This window comes from Peromyscus californicus, unplaced genomic scaffold (genome assembly GCF_007827085.1).
Source record: "Peromyscus californicus insignis strain IS unplaced genomic scaffold, ASM782708v3 Scaffold_17__1_contigs__length_78620276, whole genome shotgun sequence".
Lineage (NCBI taxonomy): Eukaryota > Metazoa > Chordata > Mammalia > Rodentia > Cricetidae > Peromyscus > Peromyscus californicus.
Genome location: NW_026294469.1, coordinates 60193418 through 60214114, shown reverse-complemented (window position 1 = coordinate 60214114; position 20697 = coordinate 60193418). Strand labels below are relative to the sequence as shown.

Sequence of the window (20697 nt, the reverse complement as noted above, 5' to 3'; positions counted from 1 at the left end):
ATAACTATGAAAGTCAATGGCAAAGCAAAGCACTGGAAGAATGTAGCCTCATATTGCAAGCGCCAACTACATCAGGACCCGTTTCAAGACATGAGGACTTGTAATCGAAGTAACCGGAGCAGATTTAAGGCTCAGTGCAAATTTCCTGAGCATGCTCCCCATGCTACCTTGTTTGCTTTGTACCTAAAAATGCAACAGAGTTTAGAAGTTAATATGAGTTATTGGGAGAAGTCTCTTCCTGAGTTTCCTCATTTATCAACCCCAGCAGCACTCTCAATATCCCAAGCAGTCTCAATTCTTATTCTCCAGAGGGAGAAGAATTCACACCTATGCAGGAATAGAGTCCCCCCCTGCCCTGGGGTGACTGAGCAAAAACAAAGTACACCTTCCAGAGAGGAGAGAGGACAAAGCTGTATGGTAATGATAAGCTCTGCCTGGAGGATCTGGACTTAGAAGGCTTGGTACTGCATCTATTCGGGAACAAGTCTAGGGCTGTCCCTGTCCTAGGAGAGGCTTTCTTGGAGTCCATCCTCACCCAATGTTCATTCTTTTACAGTTACATTCATTAGATGCAAGAATTTGTGTAAAGGTGTAGCTATATGTAAAGCTGGGGTGAGATGGAAAGTCCACAGGGTCTTTCAGGTACTCCTACAGAAGGGCCTCCCATGGGAGCCTATTCCAGCCTGTTAAAGCCAGCTATGATGATTTCTTTTTCCCAGAGCCGCATCCTTCTGTTCTCTGGTTATCTCATCCATCTCCTGTCTATACTTCAAGCTTTCTTAATTTTCTTCCCCAGTGTTCCCAGTCTTGCCATTTCACCTTAACAACTGCTTTAACACTAGCTGGCCATTGTAGCAAGAATTGCTATAATGGTCTTTTTAAAAAAAAAACCCAGAGCCAGATATTAAGGTAAATGCTGAAAAATCAGAGAAACATAGGAACAAGCCACTGCCACATCTTACCTCTAGGACTCCTTAGCCTGAAAAGGCTTTATTTAGTTCCTGTCTCCTCACACCTTATATACCTTTCTCTGCTCAGCCATCACTTCCTTCTTAGTGCTGGGATTAATGGCGGGTGTGCTTCCCAAATACTGGGATTAAAGGTGTGAGATCTCAAGTGCTGGTATTAAAGGCATGTGACTCCTAAATACTGGGATTAAAGGCATATGCCACCACTGACTGGCTCTGTTTTCTCTCCTAGACTGAGTCAATCTCATATAGTCCAGGGTGGCTTTGAATTCAGAGATCCAGATATATCTCTGCCTCCCGAGTGCTAGGATTAAAGGTGTGTGCCACCACTGCCTGGCCTCGGGGTTTAATCTAGTGGCTTGTTCTGTCCTCTGATCATCAGGCAAATTTTATTAGGGTACACAATATATCACCACAGACCGTGGTGGTACACACCTGAAATCTCAACCACCAAGATATCTAGACAGGAAGGTTGCAGTGATAAATGCTGGGCCAGGCAACATAGTTGGACACAGTCTCAAAATTAAACAAAAAAAAAAAAAAAAAAAAAAAAAAAGAAGATTTTTTCCATAAAGTCTTTTTAAAAACTGAGTTATGATGACATGTTTGCAAAGGTGCAAGTTTATTGTCCCTTTGTCAAAGTGGGTGATTTAGAAACTGCAACTTGCCAGGAAATCTTACAAAGGTAACCCAAGGCAGCTTTGCCTGGGCAAGAAATAAGTGTTCTTATTTATTTATTACTAACTCCTTGTTACCCTCTAGTAATAGAGAGGGAAAGTTACCTACTGTTGCTTTCTAGCGAGAAGAATCAGGACTCATAATTCATTCTGAGGAGTTTCTAAGAGCGAATCTATGGTGGGTGGATTCTAGAAGACATAGGCTACTTCCTTCCTCAACTTTAGTCAAATAAACTCCACAGCCCACATCTGAGTTGAGACAGAAGTGAAGAAAGAAGAGTTTGTCTGACAGTGTGTATCTGCTGTTGCAGATTGCACCTGAACTGTGCAGGGTTCTACATTTTCAGTTCTCAGGAGAGCATTCATTGAAGGTCAGTGGAGCCTGGGTCCCTTCAGAAGAGATCTAGATGCTGAGAAACAGAACACCGTCATACAGTGATGGGGCATGGACCTCACATCTCACATTCTGTATTTTTTCAGGACTTCTGCGCATATCTGCTCATTCACAGAGGAGCACTCGCTAGAGGGACAAGATAGCAATCAGTTAGTTAGTTAGTTAGTTAGTTAGTTAGTTAGTTAGTTAGTTAGTTAGTTAGTTCTACTCCAATACAGACATGTTAAGATCCACCTCCTTAAAATGGTCTATTAGTCAGGACCACAGAACACAAACTGCCTTTCCAAACTCAGAATCTACTTACCATTGGAAAGTAATTTCCCATAGTTTATTCACAAACATAAAAGCCTGGAAAGTGTTATCAAAAGCCTCCTGAAGTTCAGTTTCCAGTTTGTAGCTTAAAAAAAATTATGAGGGATGACATGGCAGGAAATGCCATTTTCCCACAATGCCTTTGTGTCCTTTTAGCAATATAATGTCACTGCACTATGACCACAGGACTCAGAAAGACAGCTTGGCAACAAAAGCCCCGACACTGGGAGGAAACACAGATGTCACCAGACAGCAGGGCTATCGCACTGAGCTGAGGGACTCATATTTCCCCTTGGTGTCTGTCAGCAAGTTCCCACCTTCTTAGGAGACCTACCATGTTCACTAGCAGAATATCTTTAAAAGCAGAAGCTTTAGCTATGACCATCTGCTAGGAATTCGTTTAGTTTCCGGAACAATATTAATCATATGGACAATCCTTCCGGCTGTTGTCAGAGCATCTGTGTGCTGCTTCTCCCCAACTGTAGCACTCACTAACTACTCAGATCTGAGGTTCCAAGTCCTTAGTCACACTCTCTTTTCTTGAACAGCATACAACTCGCTTCTCATGATGCCATGATACTCTTTTGCTATCATAGCAAAATAAGAACAGAAACTGACACTGACAAAAGATCCCACATTGCTTGCTGGGTGTCATATTTTTCTTCGGTGGCATAACGAATTCAGTTATTTAATTCGTTCACACTGTTTGTGTCCAGTGCCCATTTTACCACCCAAGGCAACTGGGGAGCCGGCAAATGAGAAAACCAAAAGCTGCCTTCCCAGATTCAGCCCAGCATGGACATACATTGTCTGTTTGACATTTTATTGTGATTTTACTTTGACATGGTAAGCAGATTTTTGAAAACGTGACACATAAAATTGAAATGTTAAGTGCAGGCCTGTATTCAAGGCAGAGGCTGGAATGTTGCCACAAGTTGAAAATAACCTGGCAGACATACCGAGTTTCCGGCAAGCCAGTGCTACAAAGCAAGATATTGTCTCAAAACAAAACAAAGCTAAAGAAAATCTAAGTCTTCCAATTAAATCACTGCTTAAACAAACTTTTGCAAGTCTATACTGAAAAAATGCCAATCCATGCAGAGCTGCATAGGCAGTTGTTCAGGGGAGCATCCACAGGGTTGTCTCAGAACTGCTCACATAGCAAGCATGAGCTATTCCTATCTGCATTGGATAGACAATATACAGCAAACACTTTCTGAAATTGCTTTATAAACACTTCATGTGAGATTGAAGTATCAGTTATCCCTATCAGCCAGTACTTTAATTTTTTTGAGACAAGGTCTCCCTATATAATCCTCACTGGACTGGAACTTGTCTGTAGAATCAGGACTGACCTCAGACTCAGAGATCTACCTGCCTCTGCTTCCTGAGTAATAGAGTAAGAGCTGTCCAGGACAGACCCAGCCTCAATGACCATATCTTGCATTTATGTATAACTACAACTGCTTTGGAGAGCTAGTCAAATGTTGATGGATATTACAGGAACATGAAATATTTCTGTCCTACATTAATCACTTTTCTTTGCATGTAAGTTATATTTTCATAATTCAATCTGGGGAATTCTTAACTGATTATATTCAAATTTTTCTGTCATTTTTCTGTTTCATATTCCCCCCTCTCTCCCCATCTCTCTCTCTTCTGTGTGTGTGTGTGTGTGTGTGTGTGTGTGTGTGTGTTTTCCAGTAACCATAGAGACCAGAAAGTGGCACTGAATCACTTGGAGCTGCAGTTTTAGGCATTTGATATGAGACACTTGATATGGGTTTTGGAATTTGCCCTCTTGTCCTATGATAGAACAGGAAGTACTTTTATCATTTACCCATGTCTCCAGACCCTCACATCCACTTTTTAAACCTTTTACTTTGAATAAGCCTATTCAAAGGCTGTAACAACATGATTTAATACTTGTTTTACCCAAGCTATTTAATACTTGTTTTACCCAAGCTATTTAGTAGTTATACAATAGCATCAATAGTGAAAGCTTTCTTTTCCTACTAATAGCCAAGAAGTCTATGTATTATTCAAATCTGATCATTGTTGGCAACTATGTTATTGAAGATCTACAACAAATACCATTGTATAATTTATAGTATGTGAGAGACAAATCCACTCTCACAATGATTTCCAAATGCCCATCATTCCATTTTTGCCTTAAAGACACCATGTATACCAACAAAAGTAACCATGGCCCAAATAGATGCCCTGTTTCCCTGATACTAGATTAAGAGGGTGGAGCACCACATGTCACTCCTTCAAGCTATGAATCCTTTGGGAAAATGTATCCCTAAATCTCACTTAATGCTTCTATAAAAGAATGACGATCCTATACCTAAGGACTCATGAAACACTAAGTTACAAATTCTACAAAGGTCACAAAAGGAAATAGGACAGAAAACAGCCACATCCATGTGCTTCACCTTAGCAAGCTGTATACAGGACATGGAATCTGATTAAGATGATTTCATTTTCTTTCTCAGCATTGATTATTTTTATTTTAAATGTACATATTTCTGGAGTACCCTATGATAATTTGATGCATATATAATGATCAAATGAAGGTTGTTGGCATTTTTATCTCCTTAAACCTGTTTTATCATTTTTGATTAGTACATTATAACTATGCATATTTATGAGGTATAGTGTGATATTTCAGTAAATCCGTACAATGTGTAGCGATCAAAAAAGGCGAATGAATAGTTTTCTCTCCTTATCATTATATTGTGTTTAGAGGTACTGCTATTTAGTTATCTCTTGCTGGGATAAACACCATGACCCAAAACAACAGGAGGAAAGGATGTAATTCACCTTCCACTTTTAGGCCAGGTAGCTTGGAGGGAAGTCCAATAAGAACCAAAGAAGAAACTCTGCTGACTGACTTGTTTTCTGGAACAGTCTGTTTCATGATCAACTTGCTTTCTTCTACAGCCAAGTCTCACATACCTAGGGCTATGCACACCCACAGTGGGCTAGACCCCTAAGATGATATCTCACAGACATGGCCACAGAACTAACCAATTAAGGCAGTTCTTCAGTTGAGGTTCCCTAGGTCCAACATACTCTTGGTTGTGACAAATTGGCAATAAAACTGCCTAGCAACAAGGCTTTGAGCACTTCTTGGTTATTCATAAAATACAGGTAGGTTATGAACAGTAGTCACACAACTGTGCTGCAAAACAACAGAGTTTAGATTCCTGTGTTATACTTTGGTAATCTTTAGCCAGTTTCTCTCTAACTCTCTTACCTCCATCTTTCCTAACCTCTAGTATTGTGTAGTGAGATTAAATTTGATTTTTCTTAAAACTTGACATATTAGAACATATGCTGTTTACCTTTTTATATCTGGCTTATGTCACAAACATAATATCTAGTTTCAACCACTTTCCTGATGACCACATTTAATTCCATTTGTGGCTGAATAATTTCGTGTGTGTGTGTGTGTGTGTATGTGTGTGTGTGTGTGTGTGTGTGTGTGTGTGTGTATGCCATGATGGACATCTAGGTGGGTCATATCTTAGACATAGTAAAGAGTGCAGCAATAAATATGGGAGTGCATATGTCTGTGTATTTTGATTATATCCTTGGAAGTAGAAGAGTTAACTTATATGTTACATCTGTGAATATTGTTTTTGCAGTGACTATATGGACCTTAGTTCTATTCCTATTCATTCAATACTATGTTGGTCTTTTTGATAACAGTCATTATGACTAGCACCAATGACACTTGATTTTGATTTGCATTTCTCTGGTGCCCAGGGAAGTTGGGAAGTTTTTCAAAAATTTTTCAATCATTAGCACTTCTTTTGATAACTATTTATTTTAATTTGCCCAGTTTATAATTAGACATTTTAGTTGTTACTATAGGAGAAGGAGCAGGAGAAGAAGAGGAAGAAATTTAGATGGAAAGTTGAGTTAACTGGTCTCTACTGGATCCTATTATGAATGTAGACGTTCAGAAATCACCATCCATGCCCTTGGAAGTTTTGACTTAAGAAAACAGCTGAAAAATTTAGTATGTAATTAGACAAAAATAAGTATCAGTTTAAATGTCTCAAAGATAAGATAAAACTCAATGACAAAATTAACTTGTACATAAAATCCCTGTGACATATTATAAAAACATTGTCTAGCAATAAAATGTATGATACAATCCAATAGTTTCAGAATTTCTTTTTAACGTTGTATAATCAATTATGAACTAAGGGTCAGTGAGCACATGCAGAAGGTCTAGAACGGTCCTTTAAAAACCTTTCACTAGTTCTCCTTGTTGGATGTCGGTGTCGCCACTCACAGAGTTTGTCCTCATTTACAGTGTGCTATCAATCCCATCGTTGTCTGTAGATCCATTCTATTCCAACAGGAGAAAGGTCTTTGTCAGTGAACAGGTGGACACATGTACATATAGTGCGAAGAACAAAGCAAGGGAACATATGTGTATTATTATTTCTTTTTACAAAGAGAGAAATGTCATTTCTTCCTGTTACTGAACTTAAAGTAACCACAGGAGCCAGAATGCCATGCATAAACAGAAATACATTTTGTCTGCATTTCTCTTTCCCATAAAAAAAGGAAGGAAAAGAAAATTCATGAATGAATTGTTGACAATATTAACAACCACCAACTTGTGGAATAATTTAGACCTTGATTTCTCTCTTCAGTTGGATTTTGCCAACTATGTCTGCCCGTGTAGATTGCAAACATTTCTTCTTATTTTATTATCCCTTTTCTTGTCATGACTTTTGAATACTAGATTCCAAACTGTCAAGTAACAAGACTTTAGCTTGCAAGTTGCAATGAAAATGCTGATGGCTTGAACTCTCTTAAACTTTGCAGTGTCTTCTTGTGGGCCCTTCCCATCATTTAGTTTCCAGAACAAACCTTGGAATTCCTGGATTTTATCCTAGGGTCAACATTAAATGAGTAAGCAACCATTCGGTTGCTCATTATCCTGGTAAACCAAACAAAGTTTGGGCTAATGCTTTCATTTTAAGATAATATTTCTCTTCAACTTGATTTCCTAGGGAGCGAGCTTTGAACACAACCCAGCCTGGGTCCCTTCAGCTTACTGTGGGGAACTTGAAACCAGAAGCCATGTACACCTTCAGAGTTGTTGCCTACAATGAGTGGGGACCGGGGGAGAGTTCTCAACCCATCAAGGTGGCCACTCAGCCTGAGTGTGAGTATGAAAATGGAAGGGCGATTTTAAAAGCATTTATTTTCATCTACAATATCCTTACATCCGCTCTTAGAAATTTTTGAGGTGACATGGAAGGGAGGTCTTTGTAGCAACACATTTTACTTGAGCACTTTTAAAAGTGAACTAACATTTTAATGAGACAGTCACCTTATTCAAACTATAATGGGGAATTACAAACTGGGAAGGCCCAAGTCATGCCCATAACCTACACATTTATCTTCTATGAAGCAGATTATCCTATCTAATGCTATTATATCCTCATCCTCTTCCATTAATTTTTCATATATTTGTTATTTTTCCTTTTTTTTTTTGAGACAGGGTTTTTTGTGTAGTTTTGGTATCTGTCCTGGATCTCACTCTGTAGAGCAGGCTGTCATTGAACTCTTAGAGATCCACCTGGCTCTGCCTCTGGAGTGCTGGGATTAAAGGCATGCACCACCACTGCCCTGAATATTTGTTCTTTTTCTATAAGGAGTCTAATATTAAAGAAAAAAAACTAATGGAACAGAAATTTTAATCTCAGGAACTTATTAAAAAACTTAAATATGCATCAAGTATATTCAAGAAACTGCCAGAAGATGAACCGGGACATTCAAAGTATGGGCAATTGCTACTATTGGCCACATCATCCTCTAAATCTAATTACTATATTAAACTACGTGATCACAAAGTAAAGGAGCCGAACACTCTAAAAACTTAAAATTTAATGATTTCTATTTTAAGAGTTCCAAAGAAAAGTATTCCTCTGCTTTGTTAAGCATTACTTACAAATTTTCCAGATTGTTTTAGAGAATGAAATACTGACCAGCAGTTTGCCAGCTTAAATTTAATGAAAACATGATAATTTAAAAGTTAAATTCACCGAATAAGTACTCATAATAAAGTATATTACATTGCATACTGAATTCCAGCTCCTTTCCAATTAATAATGCTGTCTATTGTATTTTGGTTCTTACTTATTTTTTTGAAAATCTATTCAACTTAAAAATAATTTGTCATGCTTTCGTAAGAAGGTGATGTACAAATTAGAACCACTTCAGCTAGTAAAGGTAAAAAAATCAGTCTTTGAAGTGGCGGACATCCTTGGGACTTTGATGTCATCATGATGAAGCTAGAGAGAGTAGATTATACCATCTGAGTAGTGATAGATGATTGACTGTTGGAAAGATCCGGGTTTTCCTTCCTGCTAGCCACAATTACAGAAAGCATATTGGGTAATCATCCATGAAAGACAAAATGAATAAGCCTTAATATTCATGTAAATATTCACCTTATGAAAACAAAATTGCAGAGAGTAACTTCAAAAGCATAGTAATATATAATATATTAACTATACCTAAAATATCTACTATATCTATGTGTTTATTTATGTAAAAAAAGTCACTTATGATTGGGTTGACAGTTCATGCCTATGATCCTAACACCTGGGAAGAAGCTGAGGCAGGAAAGTGGTCATGAGTTCAACTATAGACTGAACAATAGTTTGAAATTATTTTTCAAACAGCACGAAATAAGTAAAGGAAAATAAAATAAAACAAATCACTTAACCAAACCTACATTTGATAAAACATGTTCTAGCATATTTAATGCAAAATTTAAAAGTCAGAGTAAATAATTGTTTATGTCATACCTAAAACTTAACAGTCTAATACATACATACTCATAAGTACATATTAATATCCCACTTTCCCCAGTATATATATGTAATAATATATTTGCAACACATTTCATTTCAAGCACACTAAGTATAAAAGTACCTCAAAATTTATAAGTAGAAAGTGCTTGTAAATTATTATAATATTGAAATCTAAACATGACTGTTTCCTTTTTTGGTTTTCTTTTTGTTTTTTGTTTGTTTGTTTGTTGGTTGTTTGTTTTCGAGACAGGGTTTCTCTGTGTAGTTTTGGTGCCTGTCCTGGATCTTGCAATGTAGACCAGGCTGGCCTCGAACTCACAGAGATCTGCCTGGCTCTGCCTTCCAAGTGCTGGAATTAAAGGCGTGCGCCACCACCGCCACCCAGCTGACTATTTCCTTTTAAAATATAGTTCTATGGAATATCTGAATTATTCATATCTATTTTTTCATATTTAACCCTAACATTTTCTAGAATTATTTTCACATACTGTTCAAGGCTAACTGGTCGTAATCATTTTACATTTCTGAGAAACCTGGATAAGTCAGCCTGGCTCTCTAACCATAAACACCATTTTTTTTTCTTTTCTCCAAAAATTCTTTTGAAGCTTCCTACTTTAAAAGTTGCTTTTTGTTTTTTTGTTCTTGTTATTTGTTTGTTTTATCTTATGCTTTACCTAAACACCAGTGGTTTGAAATCATGGAACAAAATATATTTTTGATTATGACTGCTAACAGCAACACTTGATGTGACATTTTAATGTGCTTACTACTTGAAATTAACATATATAACTATGTGTGCCCACAGACAACCTTAAATGTAGAAGATGCAGAGAGTGGCATAAAATGTGCAATTATAATTTCTGAATAGCATCTGTGTACCTAATAATATCCCAGACCATTTAAAGCATTCAGGAAGGAACATACATGCAACCTATTAGCAGTACTTACAAATCTTGGAAACATCCTGAAGAAATAAACAGCACAATATGTAAAAGTAAAACCTCCCCAACAAAAGAAGATACAGGAAGTTGTTAAGTGGAACACAACCAGGGCTGTGTGTCTATTCTTGAACATGTTTACAGAGTCGTCTATTGATCAGTTCATTTTTTAATAATTAATAATTTTAAACACATCACCTCAGACCAATGTTGTATTGCAAGAGCATTAATATCATGCCTTCTATATCATTTATTCCTTCCCATTTGGAAAAAAAAAAGAGAGAATAGAGTTGGCACAATAGTTAGTATTTGAGAACTGACTTAGCATACCTAAAGATATGGGTTCAATCTGGGTCTGCAAAACAAACAATGAATAAACAAACAAATCAGACTGTGACTTCCATAAACACTTATTTTACTTAAGAGCTGGCATACACTATGATGAATCAATTAAACAAAGTATCCAATCAAATGATGCTAATTGGTGATATGGTAACAAGTAAATATTTTTTTCTCAAAAGAATGAAAATGGAGATTTCTTCTGCTTTCGAGCATATTGTAGCCTTGAATATCTTTTCATTAAGGGCAATCATGACCTTAGCAATCTCTTCATTTTGAGTCTTTCTTCACAGCATTGCATTTTAAATAGCCTCTGTTCTTTCTTAGTATGAACTAAAGACCCTTCCCTTTGCAGTTGTGTCTTGCACTATGAAGACTCTGTTTCCCAAGAATTGTCATTGGCTCATTTATCTCTTTCTGGGTAGATGGGTAGACAGGAACACTTTCAGCCTGTATCAGCAGAATGTGCATACAGACTTCTCCTTTAGAGAGCAGACAAGAACTACACCCTTCAACTCATTTATACTTTAATCTGCAGCTCACTTGCTACATTTGTTATAGACATTAGGATAAATAAATTACATTGTCATGGCTAATAGATGCTGCAGTAAATGACATTCTAGCAATATAAAAACATCACTAATGTTACTTAATAACTCATCAAATAGTGAGGAAGATGGCATACTCAAGAGACCCAATCTTCTCGCATCTCCACTATTTATAAGCCTACAGTCTGTATTTTTATGGGAAGAACAGAGGTGTATTTCATTATGTGGCTAGAATTGAGAGAGACAAGAGAAGTTTTGTCAATATTTTCCACGAGCAGAACCATTTTTATCTTTTGAAAGCGGATCTCATCTGGGTTCACATTTATTTGCTGCTTTTACTGCTGTTTTCCCAAATGTGATGTAGTAATTGTATACTGACATTGCACAGCTTTTATACAAATTTAATGTCCAGATTTTCATTTTATTTGAGAAATCAGCTCCATTAGGAAAATTGTATTTTCAAGGAATAAAACCTGATGCAAATATGTCTGAAATATAAATCATCAGCAACTGTTTCTACAAGTGCATGCATTCCACAGTAATCATTTAGAGAGATCAACAGTCCAAGATCGAATTTATAAAATAATAGCCTAGAATAGAACAACCTGGTTTCTATAAAGGCGTGTATCCTCTGATTATATCTTCCTTTTGCTAAACCTTTGCCCTTTCTCCCTTGCTTTTGTGGTGTGTAATTTCTCCACAGTATTATCAGGTAGGATTTAAGTCCCTGCCTGACTAAGACATGTCTAATCTTTTTATACCACATGTGGTGAATTTTTGAATTATTATGTGGGGTCCCATAGAATGCTGTTATGGCAATGTAATCATAAAGGATGTTAAAATGGACCACATACAGGCTTGAGGGCCTGAGTTATAATACAAATCTTGTTTGCTGGACCACAACACAATTATCTGCAAAACTCTTTTGTAGTTAAGAATTGTAGATAATGCTAAGTCGGCTATATTCTTTATATGAAAAGGTAGTAAAAGCCACCTCTCATATTGAGCAACTTACAAATACATAGCACAGATGTAGAACTGTAGTTACATTTCCCTCTTTTGTGTATTTTTTAATTATGGCAGGGTTTTACCTGTATGGTAGTTATTGCCACAACAGCAAGTGTGTCAGTGAATATCATTGCATGCATCCTAGAGGCATTGTTGACACTTCAGTTTTCTGAGGTCTATAAAATTAGATATTAAATTAGATATTATTTATTTTACCTGTTCACAGGCTATGATGGTTAAATGTAATGATAGGAGAGCTTTTTCTAGGTCTTGTCGGACATCTAGTAATCACTCACTAGCCTGAAGTCTCCTCTGCCATGCTTTTTCTTTTGGGACACCAACAAGCTTGCAAATCATGACATGAAGACTTCTTATTAGTTATGAATGCTCGGCCTTATCTTAGCTCTCATTTTAATTTGTTGCTCTTTATCTATGTTTTGCCTCAGGTCCTTTTACCTTTCTTTCTTCCTTCCTTCCTTCCTTCCTTCCTTCCTCTCTCTCTCTCTCTCTCTCTCTCTCTCTCTCTCTTTCTTTCTCCTATGTATCTTACTTTTCTGATGTCTCCATGTCTGACTTTTGGCTGCCTGGTTTCTGGCTCTGGGTGTGTCCCTCTCTTTCTCCCTTGTTCTCTTTCTTCTTCTCTCATTATAGATTTCGCCTCTTACTTATTTTCTCTCCCCAGCAGCCCCACCTATCTGTGTCCTGCCTACCTATTGGCTGTTGAGCTTTTTATTAGACCAATCAGGTGCCTTAGGCAGGCAGAGTGAAACAAAAACACATCTTTACAAAATTTAACACACATCCAAACATCATTAAACAAATGCAGCATAACAAATGTAACATACAGTTAAAGTAATATTCTGCAGCATATTTATTTGTTTAAACGTAACACATCTTTAGAGAGTTAAATATTCCACAACAGTCTCCTAATCCCGTCAAGACAATGATCAAATAGGAACAGAACACTAACTCTCCAGCACTGAAAACAAGTGATGCACTCACCTGTAATCATCTCAGTAGGTAAGGCTTGCATAAGAGCTATGGGTTGAAGTAGTTTGATTACTATACAACAGTCTTTTTATATACTTCACTACTCCCACACAAACATTAGTGAGTCCTTAAAATTTCAGAATATTAGGCAAATGGATGGAACTAGAAAATATCATCCTGAGTGAGGTAACCCAAACCCAGAAGGATAAACATGGTATGTACTCACTCATAAGTGGATTCTAGATATAAAGCAAAGAACAATCAGACTGCAACCCACAGAACCAGGGAGGCTATATAGCAGGGGGGACTCTAGGATGACTGTGGCTTATAATAAGTTTTGGTTTTACTCAATTACTGGGCAAGCCTCAATGAAACATTTCACTATTAGGATAAGAATTTATACTGTATCAAGCTGATAATAGAAAAATTAATTAATTAATTAAAAAAAGAAACTACATACTCCAAGCACACACACACACAAAAAAAAATTTCAGAATATTTTACTGACTTATTCTCTAATATTGCCTATTGCACATCTTTGTAGTGCTAAATAAATTTAAGTCTTATGATCAAAAAATATATTGTTTCATAATTGGGCTATAAAATAACAATTTGTTATTTTATAAATATTTGATTGATTAAGAGATGCCAATAGAATAAGATTTGTATTCTGTGTATGATGGAGATAAGAAATACAAGTTATATTTCTTCATGATTCTATGAATTAGTCAGCTTTATTGTTATTGTGTCCAGATAATTTCTTTAATCACCTGAGTTGGTTTCTGACAATCACTGTCTTGACTGTAAAGTGATTAGAATGAATATTTGAAATCACTACAATGGCAAAGTCAATGACTAGCCAGTTGATGATAGTCTAGACACAAGTCTTAACAGTAAGAGCAAGAATTAGACAAGAGTGTGGAGCATGAATCTTAAATGGTCTTAATAAAAACAAACCTGGAGCCAGGTATTGGGATGAATGCTGGAAGATCAGAGAAGCAGAACAAGCCACAGCTACCTCACCTTGCCAGTTCCTCAGCTGATCCTGTTTCCTCAGACTGGAAGTCTCTGAGTCCTCATCCAAATGGATCTCAGCTGAACTGCTACTCAAAAGCCTAAAAGCTTAACCAGGCTCTAATTCCTGATCCTCACGCCTTAAATATATTTCTGCTTTCTGCCATCACTTCCTGGGATTAAAGGCTGTTGTTACCACGCCTGGCTGTTTCCAGTGTGGCCTTGAACTTACAGAGATCCCGACAGATCTCCACCTTTGGAATGCTAGGATTAAAGGCGTGTGTGTCACCATTTTCTGGCCTCTATGTCTAGTGGCTGTTCTGTTCTCTGACCCCAGATACATTTATTAGGGTGCACAATATTTTGGGGAACACAATATCACCACAAGAGTGGCTAGATGGTCTCTTTTTGAATCCAACAGACATTGATAATATATTCAAAAGTCTCAATGCTAAACATATTTTTAACAGGTGGGACCTTATAGCTAAACATTCTTAGTGACATAAGAGACCCATTTGGATTTAAATATTGATTAAGGGAGATATGATTTTATGATGACAAATAAAAGTGGAAGAATTAGTAGTAATTTTAGAGAGGTGGGCTGTTTATAATTATTAAAGGAGTTCAAAGCAATGAATTTCAGTCTTTCTCTGTCTAATCAACAATAAATATTTTATGTTAAATTCTAAATCTGTACTTTGGAGTACGGTAACCCTCCTTGCCATGTGTCTATGGACATTCAGCTGTACTGAAATATTCATTTTCTTAGTCACAAGAACCACACTTGAACTTATCTGTGACACCTGAAAATCAAATCAAGCTAAAATCAAAATTAAACTACTGTCTTTTAAACCAGTACTTATATTTTGATGATTGTAGGACGTTCTCTCACATGGTGCCAGTCTGAACACTGCATTAGTAAATGAGGAGAGAAACACCAGTCAGGGTATAATACTCATTCTCAAGGGTCTAGGCTTCTTGTAGAAGCCCCTCCTAAAGAATGCACTAAGCCACATCTAAGCACATTTGTATTAATGTGCTTCCTTGTAGCAAGAGCACTTTCATCTATATAGAATTTATACATCAATTCATCAAAAAATCAATGCCACAAGACTTTTATAAAGTCCTTAGGATAGAAAATAAAATTTTAAGAAAACCAAGATAATTTGTATCTAGTCCTTGCTGCTGAAACAAGATAACTGCAGCTGGGTAATTTTCAGGGCAATGAAATATTTCCCATAGTTCAGGATGGTAGAAACTCCCAAACCAAGGCTTGATGTCTGCTGAGATCTAGTCTCTGTACCCAAGATGAAGTCTTTTTGTCACAATCTCCATAAGGAACAAATGTGCCCTCACAGTGTAGGACTGGGAGAAGAGCAGGGTTAGGGGAGGGAAAGTCACTGAGTTATTTCATTTCAGTTCTTATAAAAGACACTAATCCTTTAATGATAGCTGAGCTCAAATATTGTCCTCAACTGCCCCACTTCATAGTGCTGTTGCCTTTAGGGTGATCTCAATATGAATTTTGGAAAAGAAACAAGGACCCCAGAAATAGAAACATCAAAGAAATTAGTGCTACACTTTTTGGTGACAACATCTTATAAAATAAATTTCTGAATATGGGGGTGGGATTTATTTATTCTTTTTTAATATAAAGTTAGCATTCCAAGAACTAGCACAAAAACAGTGTGTAATATATTAATAGTGTTATGCACAAAGCATGTTAGCTTTTAGTATTAATTATTTTGCAATATTTGAGAACATGGAGCCAGCATGGTAGTACATACCTGTATTCACAGCACTTGGAAGAATAAAGCAAGAGGAAGGCAAGTTCCAGGGAAGTCCGAAATACGTAGTGATTCTCTCATTTTTGAGTTATATGCAGATAGTGTATGTTAATCCCCTGTCATATACATAGGGGCAAAGATGATCTCCTATCCTGTGTGAGTTCTCTTAACCGTGGTGATTGTTGCTTTAGCTGAACCCTGTTGAAGAAGGAAGGGGAGAAAAGCAGAAGGGCAGAAAGGAGAGAAAAAAGAAGGGGGAGGGAACTGGGATAAGTCATGACTTACTTGACAGAAAAGACAATCAAAATTAAGTAGAGCTTGCTTTTAAATCACTTTCGTATGAATACTTTTAAATGTAGATTCTATTCTGACTGCTATTGCATTGGTAGATTGTAAATGTTTTCCCCAAGTCAATAATATGATGAACAATTGTCCTTTAAATCTAAAATTCTTGTATTTTACTATTTTAATAAATTTACTGTATCTATGTTGGAGGGCAATGTCTGGCAGAGACAGTCATAGGCACAAGTGATTCCTATGCCTTGGAAACTCTTTCCATTTTAGCACAATTTTCCCTGCTAGGGGGCAAAAAATAGGTATAATCAGTTAGGTGGGGACACAGTTTATGATCACAGAACATTTTACAGCCAAGAGAATTGCCCTGGGTTGAAATGGAAAGATTTTAAGGTGATGATAATTACTCCAGATAGCCATAGGTGTTAAAATGAAAGTTAAAATGTTGCCATTAGTTCCCAGAAGTAAATGATCAAGAGTAATTTTTTTTTTCACCTCACTATCTGGAAGTTGGGCTGTGGAACTCTGAGCCCACTGCTGATGTTAGAAATTGTTCACGGTTACCTTATTTAAATCTGTAATCTGATCTGAAGGTGTACTGAATAGAAACAGTGAAAGATGTTTATACACAATGAGTCGCAAGTCAGCCAGGCTTTCATTCTGGCTCTTTCATTTAGTCTGTAACTGGGGCAAGTTAGATTTTGTAAGTCAGCTCCTTCATATGTAAAATGAAGATCATATCAATCTTGCAGCTATATTGAAAGGAATAAACGAAAACTTGGAAAGGGAATGCCTCAGTACACCTTCACATGGCAGTTGTGATGACTGAAATATTTTTTCTGCTTTTGTCAAATTGTCAGCCCTCAGCGTTGTTATTGTAATTTTCCACTATTCCATCAACTGATTCTATTTGTTCATATGATCATGTTAATATGAAATGTTTTTCTACTTCTTTAAGCTATTTGACATCTCCTATATTTCTCCATTAAGATTTTCATTATATAGTTAGTTATCCAGAGGATCTAGTCCAGTACCATGGGGGCTCCTCAGCTATTGGTCCACAGTTCACGTGTTTCCACTAGTTTGGCTAGTTGTCTCTGCACTTTTTCCAATTATGGTCTCAATATCTCCGGCTCATAGAATCCCTCCTCTCTCCCGTCAACTGGACTCCCGGAGCTCCGCCTGGGACCCAGCCGTGGATCTCTGCATCTGCTTCCATCAGTCACTGGATGAGGGTTCTATGATGACAGTTAGGGTATTCAGCCATCCAATCACCAGAGTAGGTCAGCTCAGGCACCATCTCAACCACTGCCAGTAGTCTATGGTGGAGTCATCTTTGTGGATTCCTGGGGACCTCCCCAGCACTCTGCTTCTCCCTATTCCCATGGTGTTATCACTCATCATGGCATCTCTTTCCTTGCTCTCCCATTGTGCCCCTGATCCAGCTATAACCTCCCACTCCCCTAAGCTTTCTTTCCCCCGACCCTTGCCCTCCATTATCTCCCCTCACCCCCAGTCTGCTCCTGCAGCTCTCATCCATTTCTCCATCACTGGGCAATCCCTGCATCTCTCCCAGGGTCCTCCTTACCAGCCAGCCTCCCTGGAGCTGTAGGTTGCAGTCTGGTTACCCCTTGCTCCACATCTAGGCCCTCTGGATAAGTGAGACAGTTGTTTAGCTTGAACTGTTTGGGGGGCCCCCAGACAGTGACCGTGACCTGTCCCTAGTGCATGAGCCAGCTTTTTGGAACCTGGTGCCTATGGTGAGACACTTCACACAGCCTTGGTGCAGGGAGGAGAGGCTTGGATCTGCCTTGACTGAATGTGCCAGGCTCTGCTGACTCCCCATGGGAGACCTTGCCTTGGAGGAGGTGGGAATGGGGGTGGGTTGCCAGGGAGGACTCGGGGGTGGGGGGAGGGAGACAGGGGAATCTGTGGTTGATATGTAGAATGAATAGAAAAATCTCTTAATAAAAAAGGAGGAAAAAAAGATTTTAATTACATAGTTAGAAACACAAAGTTCTACTTGCGGCAAACTCGTCGGGGCTGTGTCTTTCAGCCTGCATAAGCCCTTTTTCTACTCTCTATGAAGCTTAGCCTGTCATCCATCCATCCATCCATCCATCCATCCATCCATCCATCCATCCATCTATCCATCAATCATCCATCTGTACATCCATCTATCCATACAGCAAGTAATCATTTTGTGTAGAGTTCCACTCTATTTGTTGACCCCAGTCACTTGGCGGTTTATTAACAACCAAGTACTTATCCTTGTACTGTATTGCAGTGATGGAGAGGGACAACACAGAAAAATTTAAAAGCATACGGAATGACAAGACTGCTTTAGGACACACAGATTAGGAAGATATACATACTATGAGAAAGTATAGCCTCTCTGGATACAGGATGATTTTTTTTTTTTTTTTTTTTTTTTTTTTTTTTGGTTTTTCGAGACAGGGTTTCTCTGTGTAGCTTTGCGCCTTTCCTGGAACTCACTTGGTAGCCCAGGCTGGCCTCGAACTCACAGAGATCCGCCTGGCTCTGCCTCCCGAGTGCTGGGATTAAAGGCGTGCGCCACCACCGCCCGGCCAGGATGATTTTTTAAAAATGTCTTGGTGAATCTGGGAGTGATGCCGACAAAGCTCTGGTCTGGAGATAATCTTAGACATAGCCAATAATATTGCCAGTATCCTGGGGAGGAAGCAATCAAAGGTGTCTGGGCTGTGCCAGGGGAAGAGGAAGCATGGCAGCGGGGGTTGGGAAGTGGCAGGTTCTACTTGGAGATGTCTGGAATATGGCTTTAACTCCTCCGGGAGGAGAATCTGGGTAGGAGAGTATGGCTTGATACAGTTCTCAAGATTAAATGGGATCTTGGAGATAATTTAGTTTTCCACAGTAGTGGAAGTGGAGAGTTCTCAGGACTCAAGATTCTTTTGTGGGTTAGGAATAAGGCATGCTGCTGGATGTGGGATGGTAGACAAGATTGAAATAGGGCTTACTTGTAGGTCTTGATCTTCAGAACATATATGAATCATTAGAATTTGAAAACTGAGGAGGAAAAACAGGTCAGGTGGTGTATTAAAAGAAGAGAGGTATACGAGTAGCAAATGTGAATACTTTTAACTTGGTAAGTTAAGTGTTTGCATATATATATTCATATTCATACTCATATTCATATTCATTCGGACTGTGAATTTAAACTTAATACTTTGACTATGAAAGCAAATAGAATGCCACATGCAAACAGGCTAATGGCCAGTAGCATGCAGTATTTAGCTTCTATATTGGTTCAAAGACAGGCAGTATTTGGAAAACATGAAAAATTTTTTATTTCACAACCTACTGAAGCATCTATACCCTCACACATCCCTCATGGATGTGGGGCAGTTACATACATAGTGCTGTGAACATGTGTTCAAATGCTTGCCGGTCATATAAAATTCTCACTTTCAAAACCTTGCTGTCAGTCTCATAAGGTATAATTTGATGTGGCTGATACCAAGAGAGAACTGACTGAAAAGCAGGTTTCAGATCTCCAGCCCAGTTTTCCAGCTGCCAAGAGTTTTAAAAGGATCCCATCCAAAAGTGTTAGGTCAATGCCAACCTAAGTCTTAGCTGAGAGCCAGCCTGCTCTCTGATGTGTACTTTGCCTGTGTTCATTAAACTGGAGGCCGAATTCTAATGGGATGCCAATCACAATGATCTGTAGGTTCAAACTGAATGTTGTATCACTGCATTACAATCACATATGCAGAAGTCTAGTATAGGGCCAAGTGGAAGGTACAGAATTCAAGAAACATTTGGCTGCTGACTTTCAACATCCCTTTTCTTTGAGCCCATTTCAAAAGTTAGAACAAGGTGAATTCAGGACATCCAGATTCCAAAATGTTTACCCAGTGCCAAGTATGTTGCTAAATCTATAAAGGACTTTGACATTGTAGCTTGCCAACATTGAAATTTACAAAGGACAAACTTGGGGTCTATAGAGCTTAACATCAGACACAGATGGATCAATAAACTGGTGGGCTCTTCAGTGCTATGTTTAGATTCTAGACTCACACTCTTCTGTGTTAAGAAGCAGACTAGACATAATTATACCTCTTCTTCCTAAAGCTAGAATGAGATTGTAAACAAATGGCCTAGGGTCCATGCTAGGCTATCATATGACTTTCTCTTTCTGATTCTTGTTTCTTTTTTTGTTTGTTTGTTTTTCAAGACAGGGCTTCTCTGAGTAATAACTTTGACTATCCTGGAACTCTCTTTGTAGACTAGGCTAGACTTGAACTCACACAGATCCTCCTGCCTCTGCCTCCCAAGTGCTTGGATTAAAAGTATATACCACCACAACCCAGCACTTGGTTTATTTTTATGGGGAATCATACTGACTCATCTATCTAAGAAAGTACCACTTACTGGGTGACTTAAATAATAGAAAGATGGTTTCTCACCATCATGAGCCTGTTAAGTATCAAGTGTCAGTACTTTATCTCTAGGTTCTAGGGGAATAAAGTATTTCCTTACTTTTTATTGGCTGCTGGTGCATTCTGGCAAGGAAAAGAATTTCTTGGCTAATGTCT

General features: G+C 38.0%; 1 protein-coding gene across 2 annotated transcripts in view; it reads left to right on the top strand.

The window, feature by feature from the left end:
- Positions 1-20697, top strand: part of Dcc (DCC netrin 1 receptor) — a 1164132-nt gene that overhangs the window by 826984 nt on the left and 316451 nt on the right. For both annotated transcript variants that reach the window (XM_052742483.1, XM_052742484.1), the window contains exon 9: positions 7391-7545. In XM_052742483.1, coding sequence (XP_052598443.1) covers positions 7391-7545 — 155 coding nt within the window. The remainder of the gene's footprint in view (positions 1-7390; positions 7546-20697) is intronic.